Here is a 13,448-nt window from a genome sequence, read left to right as displayed (position 1 = left end):
CTCAGCAGTCCCAGGAGCTGAGGGCTGCAGATGTTCCCTTCTCCCTCTCATCCCTTAGGAATTCCCGACAATTCAGGCCCTGGGGAACCTCGAAGGGGGATTCCCCCTGAGCTGTGCCCACTCCCTGGGTGTCTGTGCCATGCCCACCTCTCCCCCCTGCATAATCTTTAATTTTTAACCCCCCTGTGCTGCTCTTGGGGTAGAGCTCATTTCCTCCCAGTGGCTGGGACAGGCTGGAATTACATCTTGGATTTGTGCTGGAGACAGAGTAGATAACACAGGGATGTTTTGATTCCTGTGGGTGACCTCAAGGATATTTCTCACACAAAACCCTGCCCCAAAATCAGCTCCTAACCCGATGCAGTGTTTCAATACTCCAGTTAAGTGTTGCTGGTTCTCCCCTGGCCCTGAGCTCTGCCCCTCCATACCCAGAGGGCTGGGATTGCAGGCACCAGAGGGCAGCTGGCTGCTGCCACATCTCCCACGCCCTGTGTGGAAGTCCCTGATCCATGGGATTGATGCTCCCCATTTCAGCCACAGTGCCTTAAAAGGTCTCCTTGCCGTGGGGTTGGGAATGGGAACATTTGTGTGTTAAACTTGGCTTCGGTGACCCAGAATGCAGAAACTAGATTAGTTTTTTTTAGCGAAGTTATTTATAGGAGACTCTTAACGAGTTACTTTAAATTACTTTTAAAGAAGGAAAGAAAGGGAGAGGGTGGCAGCAGGGATTTGTGGCGGGTCCCTGTGGTCCCTCGGGGCGTGGGAGGGAGGATATCACTCTTTGTCACTCCCTGTGACTCTCTGCAGTCACCCACAGCCCCACACAGAGACAATGCCACCTCCTCCCAAACCCAGCCAGAAAATCATGGAATGGTTTGGGATGGAAGGACCTTAAATCACACCCAGTACCACCCCTGCCATGGCAGGGACACCTCCCACTGTCCCAGCTGCTCCAGCCCCAGTGTCCAGCCTGGCCTTGGGCACTGCCAGGGATCCAGGGGCAGCCCCAGCTGCTCTGGCAATCCCATCCCAGCCAGGAATTCCCAGTTCCCAATCTCCCATCCCTCCCTGCCCTCAGCAGTGGGAGCCATTCCCTGTGTCCTGTCCCTCCATCCCTTGTCCCCAGTCCCTCTCCAGCTCTCCTGGAGCCCCTTCAGGCCCTGCCAGGGGCTCTGAGCTCTCCCTGGATCCTTCTCCTCTCCAGGTGAGCACCCCCAGTTCTGCCAGCCTGGCTCCAGAGGGGCTCCAGCCCTGCAGCAGCTCCGTGCTCCCCTCTGGGCTCTCTCCAGCAGCTCCACATCCTGCTGGAGCCCGCAGACCTGGGGGCAGCTCTGCAGGTGGGGTCTCACCTGAGCGGGGCAGAGGGGCAGAATCCCCCCTCCCGTGCTGCCCACACAGGATCAGCCCAGCACAGGGCGGGTTTGGGGCTGCGCCCGGGTCAGGCTGAGCTTCTCTTCCACCACCACCCCCAAACCCCTTCCCTCCGGGCTGCTTTGATCCGTTCTCTTACCAGCCTGGATTTATGCTTGGGATCGCTTGGGATTGTCCCGACACAACAACTGAGGGAACAAAGAGTAACATTTAAATAGAAATCTTTTTTTCTGTAACAAAGAAATAGTTACAATAGCTACTACGACAACATTAGCTAACATCCTAGTTAAAATTTTCAAAAGAAAGCCAAAACAAGAGTAATTGAACAGAATACCAAGAACGTGGGATTTTCTGCCCGTCGGAGCGGCGTTTCCTTGCCGCCAGCCGGCGTTTCCCGCAGCTCCCGAGCGGCGGAGCCGGAGCCCGGCCCCGCTCCGCCCCCGCCCGCTCCGCCCGGGGCCGCCCCGCGCCGGCGGCGGCTCCGGAGCGCGGGGGCGGCCCCGGGCCGGCGTTTCCCGTGCCCGGCGGGCAGCAGCGCTCCGGGCATCCCTGACACGGCCGCCCTCCGCTTCTCTCCGGCAGGATTCCCGGGAGGATGGCATGGATTTAGGCAGCGACGCCGGCAGCAGCCGCTCCAGCTCGGAATCCAACTCCAGCAAAGCCACGCCGTGCTCGGAGGGCAAGTCCTCGCCGTCCCCCAGCAGCCTGGACCTGGCGGCGCTGGAGGACTCGGAGGAGGAGGAGGAAGAGGAGGAGGACGGGGGGTCCCCGCCGTCCCCGCCGCGCTGCCCGGCCGCCCATGGGCGCCGCTGCGGCCCCGCGGCCGCCGCTGCCCGGCGCTGCCCCCGCCCGCGGCCCCCGCCCCGCTCGGACCCCGCGCAGCGGCGGCGCGGAGCGGCCGCGGGGCCCGGCGGGCGGCGGAGCGCAGGGGCGCGGCCCCCCCGGGACCCGCAGCCCCCGGCCATGGACTGGGCAGCCCTGGAGAGGCACCTGGCCGGGCTGCAGTGCCGGGAGCAGGAGCGCAAGGCGCGGGCCAGCACCGCCTCGGTGAGTGGGGAGCGCTTTGGGGCGCGGATGGAGGGTGGAGCGGGGGATTGCTCGGGGATCCCGCCTGGAGGGATGCTGCCGGGGCTGGCCGATCCAGCGGGAGGATGTGGAGCTGCTGGAGAGAGGCCGGAGGAGGCCACGGAGATGCTCCGGGGCTGGAGCCCCTCTGCTCTGGAGCCAGGCTGGGAGAGCTGGGGGTGCTCACCTGGAGAGGAGAAGGATCCAGGGAGAGCTCAGAGCCCTGGCAGGGCCTGAAGGGGCTCCTGGAGAGCTGCAGAGGGACTGGGGACAGGGGATGGAGGGACAGGACACAGGGAATGGCTTTAAGCTGCAGGATGGTAGATTTAGATTGGATTTTGGGAAGGAATTGTTCCCGTTGAAGGTGGAGGGCCCCTGGTACAGGTGTCCAGAGCAACTGTGGCTATCCCTAGAAGTGTCCAAGGCCAGGTTGGGCAGGGCTTGGAGTAACCTGGGACAGTGGAAAGTGTCCCTGCCCATGGCAGGGGATGAGATGAGCTTTAAGGTCCCTTCCATCCGCAATCATTCCATGATTCTCCAACTTTCCCAGAGCGTCCTAGGGCACTGGTGGGGCTGGTTCCCTGCAGCTCCTGGCATGTGGCAGGGGCTGGTGTCCCCGGCAGGAGCCTGGTGCCACCACCAGGCTGTCTCAGAGCTGGGTCCCTTGGAGAGGCCGAGGAATATCAGCTTTTCCCAGGCTGGGAATGGTGCCAGGCTGGTGCTGGGTGCTCTCCTTTCCTGAGGAAAGAACATTCCCAAGGCCCTGCTGCCAGCCAGAATGAACCCCCGATGATGTTTTAGAGAAACCCCAGTAAATCGGGGGCTGATCCCATCATTCAGGGTGATTTGGGAATTGCACAGAACTTCTGAGCTGCAGTGATGTGAGAGGAAGGGGCACTGCAGACCCCGGTGACATGGCAGGGCCGAGGCTCTTCCATAATGCATGAATTCCAAAGGAATCCACCGAACCTCTCTGGAAGCTCTGCAGGAGCTGTGGATGCCTGAGGAACTGCGTGCCTCACCAGCCTGCCCCGTGGCCTTGCCTCTGGCACACATGATTTTTTTCCATGATTTTTTTGTTGTTGAAAAGGCATTCCATGCCCTAACTTCCTGTGAAGTCACCTCGCTCAGGGAGGTGGGGATTTCCCCCTGAATCCTTGAATTACAACTAATTGGTGACAAATCTGGGTGGGTGCTGGGCAGGATGAGTAAGCTGAGGGATGAGTGGGACTGCTGCCATGCAGGGATGCTTTTTTCCATAGCCTGAACACCGGAGCCTCAGTGCCTTGAGGAACTGACAGGTAACAGCTTTAATTACAGTCATTTGTGCAGCAACTCAGCCTGGAAGAAAGGGAAAAAAAAAAAACACCTAAAAGAAAAAAACCCACCTCATTTTTGTGGTTTGGGAGCTGATTTCTCCAGCATTATCTGGTCAGCTCTGCTGGCACTGCTGGAAACTCTTTGCCTCCAGGCATGAGCTTAACCAGGTGAGCTGTCACCTAAGGAATTCTACCCCTGTCAGGGTTTTCCTCCTATGTCCTCCCGTTCCCTCCTGCAGGCACAGAGGCCCTGGAAGGAATTCAGGCTGCCTCACGCCCTGACTTGTCCCATGCAGAGCTGGGCTGGAGCTTTGCCGTGCAGATCCAGGGCTGGAATAGCCTGGATGGACACCCAGAGGAGCCCAGGGCATGCAGAGCATCTCCCAGGGCTGGGACTGAGCTCCAGGTCTCCTCCTCCCCAGGAGCTGGAGTTTGCCACCCTGCAGATGTGACTTTGCCAGGGTTTGTGGCCCTGCAGAGACTTTGCTCAGCTCCCCAGCTGTCCTGGAGGCACCTTTGCTCCAGGATTCCCCTTCCCTTGGCTCCCAGGGGTGAGGAGGAGGAAGAGGTGTTCCAGCTCTGCTCCTTCCCTCCCGGGATCAAAGGGAAGGGCTGCTGGGAGGGGACATTTCCCCTCCTGGCTGGCTGGGAAGGGCTCTTTGATGTCCCCGTGGCACCTCCTGTCCCTCCCTGGCCGTGCCTGTGAGCACCCAGCGTGTTCCACGTGCTCTGTGTCCCCAAAACCTCCCAGGCTGAACCAGACCAAAGTGAAAATCCCCGCTTTTATTTTTGTTTTCCTTGCCCTTGACATTTCCCTGCGGTTCAGTGTTTATAACAAACCCTTGCCTTGCCCTGCTGGAAGCCCAAGTGTTTGTAAACATGGGAATGGCGGAGAGGAGGCGGCCAGGGAGCAAAACCGGGGGAATGGTGTGGATTGCTCCCACTGCCTGCTGGAAGCCCCAGGAAAGGGGGATTGCAGTGGCACAGGCCTGGAGGGACAGGGAATCGTGGCTGTGAAAGCAGCTGGGGCTGCAAGTGTCTCCTAGGCTGGCTGTTCCCAGGAATCCAGAGAGATGTTCCATCGCGATGATTTTATTAAGATGATTTATTAAGATGATTAAAACCGAGGTTTTTTCTGCTGTCAGGACCTGGTTTTCTTGGTGTTTGCCATGGCCCAGGTGAAGGCAGGGCAGGGGTCACCTGGGGGGACAGGAGTGGCCCAGCAGGGCAGGGGCAGGTGCTGCTCCCTGGGGCTCTGCTCCATCCTCCCCCCTGGCCCTGCCTGGGCATCCCAACCCAGACTCAGGGATCTCTGCTGGGCCCTTGCAAGGCCATACTGACATACAAAAACTTCCAAAATTCAATATATAAATAAAAAATTATATTTTATTAAATATATTTAATTAAATTTTAAAATATAAATATTTACAAATTCATTTATTAAATATATAAATATAATAAGTTCCAAAATAAATATATAAATAAAACTTATATAAATATAAAACTATATAAATATATATAGTTAAATATATTAAATATAAAACTTCAAAAATTAAATATATGATTTTTATAATTATGTATATATACACATATATTTGTAAATATATACATATATATTTATAAATATTTATATTATTTATACTATATTATATTTAATATAGAAATATATTCAATATAATAACTTCCAAAATTTAATATATAAATAAAATGTATATAAATATAAAACTATAGATATCGTTACATATAAAAATAATAAATAATAATTATATATATTTATAAGTATATATAAATAATTAAACGAAGATTATAAATGTGTAGTCTAAATAAAAGTATATAATACCACATAGTAAAAAACTTAAAGGTTAAAGTTTTAAAATATAGTAATATATATAAAACAAGATAAAAAATTTAAAACAGAAACTAGTCCTTCTTAACCTTCTTCTTCACCTTCTACATAAGTTTAAGTAATATTAAGTAATTAATTTAAAAAATCTACATTGTGAAACACAAATTATTAGTTATTAAGTTAAAAATAATTTAAACATCATTTCTTAATTAACCAATTTATCCTTAGAAAACCTTATAAAAAGAAATACATCACCATTTTTTTGTGTTGTTAAAATAAAATACTGTAGAACTCACATCTTCTAAAGCTGTGATATAAATAAAAGCTTATAAAGGTCCAAGTCTGAAGGAAGAATGCCATCTCATGATGTCCCACTGACTGTGCTGAGGGACACAGAGCGTGCTGGGCTCACAGGAGAAGGAGATTCCCGCTCTAGGGAAGCCCCAGTGTGGCTTTACGAGGGTCTGGCTGGAATGCAGGGAGGGCTGGGAATGCTGCAGCTGCACTCAGGGGAAGGTTGAAGGGATGAGGGACCTTTGGCCACATCCTTGGCTGCAGAGATGTGCCCTGGCTGGCTGGAAAGGCTGGAAAGGGAATATTGAATATTGAGGATAACAATGCCATGGGCAGGGCTGTGGCTCAGCTTCCAGGTGGGGTGTGAGGCCAAGGCTGCTCCTGAAGGTGCCTGAAAGCTCCTGACGGGAAATTTGGGAAGGGTTTGGCAGCTTCTGCTTGGCATGGCAGCCCCTCTGCTGAGAGGAGCAGAGGCCCAGCAGGGTGGGATGGCCGTGGATGGCTCCATCCTGGATATCCCATATCCATGGGCAGGCTGCTCTTGGGGTGGGGGCCCCAATCCCCCAGCTCCCCGATGCTCCCTGCGGGCCGGGTGGGCAGGTGCTGTCTAGAAGTGGAGAACACTCCTATCTTTCTCCCCAGAAAAGGATTAAATGACTGGTTTGGGGGCTGGATTGAGTGGATGAGGTCCCTCCAAGCCTGAGTGGAGTTTTCTGGACTCGACCTAAGAGGAGAAACCTCTTTCCTTTCCTGAAGGCACTTGGAGCTCAGAAGGTTCGCTATGGAAATGCTTGGCTCAATCTCCTCACCCAGCTGCAGGAAGCCACCCCCTCCCATTTTTCCATTTTTCCCTCCTTTCCTCCACTCCTGGCTGCATCCAAAGTGGTACCAAATGTGCCACGGGATGATTTATGGCCCTCAGGAGCCGTGGAGGTGCCGGGGAAGCGGCGAGGCTCCGCTTGCTGTGTCTCTAATGGCTCGAATCAAATCCAAATCAGCCTTAATGGCTTTGATATTCCTCCCATTGCCTCTCCAAGGATAATTACAATCAATAGGAGGGATTGGCTGGGAAGAATATCTGCAAATTCTGCAGTCAATTAGGGAAACACTGGCAGGAGGGGAGGTGGCTCAGCCAGACCCAGCCATGACAGGCTGGGCAGGGAGGGAGAGATGGAATTGCCCAAGGAATTGTGCTGCCCACAAGGCTTAGTGCAGGCAGTGCTGCTAAAAGCTCATCCCTGCAGCTTCCAGGATTTCTGCAGGAGCTTTCTGGCTGGGGAAGGATGTGCTGGATTTTATCTTTTCATCCCTGGAACATTCCAGCCTGTGCTGAGACAGATCAATGGTGGTTATCCCGTCCCTGTGGCAGGGAATCCAAGGAATCCCACATCAGTCCAGACACTTGGACTCCTGCATTTCCAGTGCTTCAGGAAATTACATTTGTGTCTTTCCATGGGCTGCTGGTCCTCCAGGCTGTGCTGAGCCTCTGAGGTGGGCATGGTGCTCCTGCTTCCCTCGGAGCTGTCCCATCAGTGCCTGGCTGCCCACGGAGTGACCCTGAAGGTGCAGAGAGCACCCAGAGCCCTGAGCTCACCCTGGGGAGGGTGGAAAAGCCTCAGGTCTGCTTTTGAAAGCAGCTGGGAACCTTCTGGAAGTATTCAAAGCGTGTGGAAGTGGCACTTGGGGATGTGGTTTGACAGTGAAGAGGATGATGGTGGATTCATTTGGATTTGATGGTCTTAGGGAGCTTTTCCAATCTTAGTGATTCTGTGGAAAGACTTCAGGGTTAACCCAGGATATTCCAGAAGCTGTGGGATGGAATTTAGCATGGACCATGTGAATACCTCCTTCTTGCCTGTGTCCCTCTGAAAATGTGAAACTAATTCAAAGCATGGGCTAAAATCTTGAATTTATTTCATAATTGGCCATGGGCAGAAATCTGATTTTCATGGATCAGAGCAGCCAGAATGGAAGGAGAAATGTATGGACCAGCTTGGCATGAGGGAGGAGAGAAATGGAGCCAACAGGTGCTTGTTCAAGGCACGTGGGAGAATTGGTGGAGCAGGATTTTTGGGAATGGGGACTGGGATCCAGCCCAGACCTTTGGCGTAAAGCCTTGATCCACCTTGGAGCGCTGGCCCAGACACTCAGGGAGCAAATACTGGCTTGGAGGTTGGCAGTGGGTTGGTTCTCACTTTAAATGAGCCTTCATTGCCTGATTGAATGTGAGTTCCCTCCTCCCCAGGATGTGATGATGTCTGGGATGGGAGCAGGGAACAGCCAGGGATTAATGCCTGGAAGGAATTTCTCCAGCCAGGAGCTGTCAGTGTGGGAGATTCTGCTTGCTTGCAGGAAATTGCATTTCTGTCATTGCTCAGCCAGACCTTCCCTGTCCACAGGCAGGTCCTGTCCCTGCTGGATCTGAGCACCAAACTCCTCCCCAGGCACCTGGAAAAGGGAACTCCATCATCAGGGAGCTTCTCCAGGGCAATTAATTTGTTGTGAGGCTTTGACATGGCAAACAAACCTTCTGAGTGTGAACAAAGCTGCAACTGTGCGTTGTTCCAGTGCCCTGGGGTGGGATGAGCTGCAGGAATGCTCCTTTCCTGCTGCTGGTGCCTCAGGAGAGCCCTGGACTTTGGCCACTTTGCACCCAGCTCAAAGGTTGGCTGGGAGATCCCTGCTCCTGCCCAAGGGAGCAGTGCCATTCCCTGGGAAAACATCCAGAGCTATTTTCCAGCTGCTTGGTGGGAATTCCTTAGATTGGAGGGATGAGCCTTTGCTGCTTCCCAAAGCTGGCCAGGCAAAACTCCCAGGATTAAAAATCCTGAGGAAAAACTTGATTCCCATCACTGCTGCTGAGCCTTTGCTCAAAGGAAGTGCCAAACACAGGAGGGAACAGCCTGTGGATTCTGCCTGGATGGATAATTCTCCTTTATCCCAGTGCTGCCATAATGTGAATTCCTCCAGGTGATGGAGCCCAGGCGGTTGGTGAGTGAATGTTTCCTGTGGGATGTGGAAAAGCTGGAAAAGTTGGATTTTTCTAGCACTGGTTGTGGTGCAGGCAGCAGTAAATCTCCCTTTAATGTGATGCTAAAGGATCATTGTTGTCATCTGCCTCTGTAAAACCAGTAAAATTTATTGTAAATGAGTATTTTTTGGTGTTTGGGAATCACAAGTAGGGAATCCAAAAGATTTCCAAGGAGAGGAGTGAGCATTTATGCCAGGCAAAATTTGGAATATCTCAGAACAGTGGGGTTTTTGTTTTTTTTTTTTTAAATAGAGAGATTCTGGAGCCTGACACCCCTCCCCTAAATCTTCAAATTCCCACTTGAACCCAAGTGTCTCAGGTTGGAATAGCAGCAGGCAGCAGGAATTTTGATTTCCCAGGATAATAATTATGTACTTAGGCAAATATTCCTTGCTTATTAAGTGGGATAAATGCAAGGCAGGGGGGGTTTAATTCTCACAACTGCCCTGTGCTGTGCAAAACCTGTTATTTTCCCTGTGGGTGGAGAGGATGGATGTGGGATGGGGTGTCTGGAACACCTGGAATTGTGGAAAATCCAGGTGCATGTGGAGGGAGAAATTGCAGGCAGAGGATATTTAAAAACCAGAGTAAAATGAGTTTGTTCAGTGCAACCCCAACCATTCTGAAGACCTGCTGAGGAGCACTGGAAAACCAGGATTGTCCTGACCCCAAAATGCCAGGGACCTCAGGGATGTTCTAATTATTCTAAATGATTTAAATATTGTTTAAGTATTTAAAGATTTGTTTAAATATTCTAAATAATGCTCCAAATGTCCCCCACACCCTCACAGAGTTTGTTTCTGTGAGCAGCAGGATTGCCTTAGCAGTGATAAGAACTGCAGGAATTGTGATTTATTTCCTTCTTCCTCTCTCCCTGGATTTAAGGTGGTTTGGATTTAACTGGTTTGGAAAGCAGGTGCAGCACTTGATTATTTTATAAAGTTTTTGTAGAAACCATGAAGAAATTGCTCAAAGCACCATTACTCTTCCTCCTAACAGCAAAAAACCAGGAAAATCAATATCAGTGACATAAATTTGTGTCCCCATCTCCTCAGGATGTGCTGCAGCCCAAAGAAGCTTTAAGGGAGCATCAGATTTAGTGGGGAAAATGGACTTTTTGGAGGGGAAAACCTTTTGTAAGGATATATGAAATCCCACTGTAATTCACCAAAGTTGGGTGTAATCCCCACTGGGAGGAAATGTGATTTCCCAGCTTCTCCCAATGTCTCACTGTAGGTGTTAATTTAATTTTATAAAAATGAAGCTGTTTGAAAGAATCCCATCATCTGCTCAGTTCAATGTTTTCCAAGGGTGGCCACCATGATCCAGGAATTCCTGTGGCATTCTGGGCACAGCAGCACTGCTGAGGGGGCTGAGGAGAAGCAGAATTTGGTGTGTTCAGGCTCCTCAATCCCAAATAATTCTGCTTTTGTGTAGGAATTTCCTCAGTTAGAACTAAAAAGATTTAAAAATCTCTCTTCCAGCTCTGGCTCTGAAATCAATCCTGCTCCAGCAGAGCACCCATGGACTCAGTGGAAAATGATTTTTCCTGTTCCAATTATCCTTTCACACGAGGTGCTCCATAATCCCTCTTTCCCTGGAGGTTTTCCAGCTTTTCCAAGCCCTCGGATCATTTTGGGGCACCTCATCTCTCCCTGGGGAGCCGTTTGCGTCACCAGAGTGGGAGATTTTATTTATAGTCCCCATCTGGGAGAGCAGCTCAGTGATCCATAGATCTCCTTTAATGAGAAAATCACACCCAGGGCCCTTTATTCCTGCTGCTCCTCTGGAAATCCGAGAGGAAATAGGATTTCCAAGGAAAGAGAAGTGCCAGGCTGAGATTTAATCCCCTCTATGGTGAGGCAATGTTAAAAAATAAAAGAGAACTCTATTAAAGTGCTGGATTCTTTATGCACACAAAAGCTGCTGGTGTGTGTGGCCCCTGGGGAATCCAAATGCTTTTAGTGAGTTATTAAAAATTGAATCCAAACTTTTTATTCCGTGTAATTCCTATATTGGATTTATTAAAGAGGGATTTGGGGAAATAGCAGCATTCTGTAGCAGGGTCATCCTCTGCTCTGGCTGCTTGGCCTGGCAGGTGTTTGATCATCAACTGCTCTTAGGAGTTCAGAAAAAAAATAATTGTGGGAATTATTTTTCCATGTGGAATTCTCAGTGTTCTGCATTTGCATGAATGCATAATATCCAAGCTCTTAGCATTTTCCCTGGCTCATCCCAGCTGCTCTTTCCTTTCTTCTGCTGCTTTCTCATCTATTATTTCTGGGTTTAAAGGCAGAAAGGCAGCTTTGAGCTGGGCCTTGCAAAGATCCAAGAGGCCTTTCCTGAGAGGAACATTCCCAGCTTGGCTGCCCTGGGAGCTGCTGGGAGCAGCAGAGAGACATCCTGCTGGAAAAACTCCTCCAGAGCCTTTTCCAAGGGAAAAGGGCAAGCAGGTGAAAATCAGGGCATGCTCCTGAAAACCTTGGCCACAGCCTTGACCCCCTCTTCTCCTGGAATTCCTTGGAATCCATCCTCAAGCGGCCAAATTGGCTGATATTTCCATATATTAATTATATTTAAATGGTCCAAAATAGGCGCTCAGAGCTCAGGCTGCCCTTCTCCCTGCTCAGAGGCTGCAGGAATTGTGCCTATTCCCAGGAAATACCAATCCAGGCTGTCCATAAATCACATGGATGAGGACTTCCCACATTTTACTCTTGTCCCCACGTGACAGATTCCATGTAAATAAATGCATTTTGCAAGATGAGTTTGGCAGCGCTGCTCCTGGGCTGTTCCCCATCCCATCCCTCTGTCACGGAGCAGAAATGTGTGTTATTCCCAGGAAATTGTGCTGCTGTCTTGGGATAGCTCTGTTCTCCCTTCCCAGCCCCTCCTTCCTCGTTATCCCTACATTTGATACTCCTGGAATGACTGGGATGTACAACTGGAACTGCTGCTGCTCAGGAGAGGGGCTGGAGAGTTCCAGAAGGAATTCCAGGGGCTTCCACAGCTGGCCAGGGGACTGCTGGGCGCCTTTGGGAATTCTGGAGGCTTTTGGGGATGCTGGGAGCTCTGGGGGTCTTTGGGAACACTGGAGGCCTTTGGGAATTCTGGGAGCCTTTAGGAATGCTGGAGGATTTTGGGAATTCTGAAGGCCTTTGGGAGCTCTGGAGGCCTTTGGAAATGCTGGAGGCCTTTGGGAGCTCTGGAAGCCTTTTGGAATTCTGGGAGACTTTGGGAATCCTGGAGGCCTTTGGGAACTGTGGGGGCCTTTGGGAATTCTGGGAGCCTTTGGAAATTTTGGGAGACTTTGGGAACACTGGAGGCCTTCGGGAATCCTGGAGACTTTTGGGAATTCCAGAGGCCTTTGGGAATCCTAGAGGCCTTTGGGATCTCTCAGCCCTCTGGGAGCTCTGGGCCCTCTGGGAATTCCGAAGGCCTTCAGGAATTCTGGGGCCCTTTGGCAGCTCTGGGCCCCTTGGGAATGCTGAGGCCTTTGGGATCTCTGGGAATGCTGAGGCCTTTGGGAATGCTGAGGCCTCTGGGATCGTTGAGGTCTTTGGGATCGTTGAGGCCTTTGGGATCTCTGTCGCTCTGGGCCCTTTGGGAATGCTGAGGCCTTTGGGATCTCTGGCAGCTCTGGGCCCTTTGGGAATGCTGAGGCCTTTGGGATCTCTGGGAATGCTGAGGCCTTTGGGATCTCTGGGAGCTCTGGGCCCTTTGGGAATGCTGAGGCCTTTGGGATCTCTGGGAATGCTGAGGCCTTTGGGAATGCTGAGGCCTTTGGGATCTCTGGGAATGCTGAGGCCTTTGGGATCTCTGGGAATGCTGAGGCCTTTGGGAATGCTGAGGCCTTTGGGATCTCCGGCAGCTCTGGGCCCTTTGGGAATGCTGAGGCCTTTGGGATCTCTGGGAATGCTGAGGCCTTTGGGATCTCTGTCGCTCACAGCCAGCGCTCCCGGCGATCCCGCACTCCGCTCAAGGCCCGTGAATGGCTCCGGTGGCTCTGGGGTTTGTGCTGGCCCAGATCAAACCGGGAGCAGACGGGAGCGGTTCGAGGCCTGGGTCCAATCCCGCAGCTCTCGGTGCCCTGATCCCCGAGGGAATCCCAGCGATGAGGCTGCAGCTGCGGCTTTAGAAGAGGATTTTGGTTGCTACAGGAATGGATGTGGAGGGAAATCTGTAAGCATGTAGCTGGTGGGGAAATAACAGTTCCCTGGAAAATGAACTTTCCCTGGGGAAAGGCACCAGGAGCATCCCTGTGCTGCTGTCCCCAGCATGGAGATGAGAATTCCTTGGAGAAGCTGAGCACTCCTGTGCTCCCAACACAGCAGGGAGATTTATGTTGTCCCTCAGAGCTGGAATTCCCTGCTGGAGCACCCAGTCTTCCCAGTGCCATTGCTGCCTCAGGTTTTAGCTTTTATATTTTTCAGATTCTGAAATAAGACTTCATAACCTAAAGCTGGGATGGGACAATGAACTGCAAGGTGCAAATGGAGCAGAGCTGATCCCAGGGAGAGAC

At 51.5% G+C, this 13,448-nt stretch overlaps 1 protein-coding gene across 1 annotated transcript in view; it reads left to right on the top strand.

Annotated features, from left to right (window-relative positions):
* The first annotated feature begins 1,858 nt into the window (after window positions 1–1,858).
* Window positions 1,859–13,448, top strand: part of SCHIP1 (schwannomin interacting protein 1) — a 36,591-nt gene continuing 25,001 nt past the window's right edge. The window contains exon 1 of the mRNA XM_084211928.1: window positions 1,859–2,418. Within this exon, the coding sequence (XP_084068054.1) occupies window positions 1,972–2,418 (447 nt within the window). The 5' untranslated portion in view covers window positions 1,859–1,971. The remainder of the gene's footprint in view (window positions 2,419–13,448) is intronic.

This window comes from Fringilla coelebs, assembly GCF_963513975.1.
Source record: "Fringilla coelebs genome assembly, chromosome: 10".
In the NCBI taxonomy this organism is placed as follows: Eukaryota; Metazoa; Chordata; class Aves; order Passeriformes; family Fringillidae; genus Fringilla; species Fringilla coelebs.
This window is presented reverse-complemented; position numbering and strand designations above follow the sequence as displayed.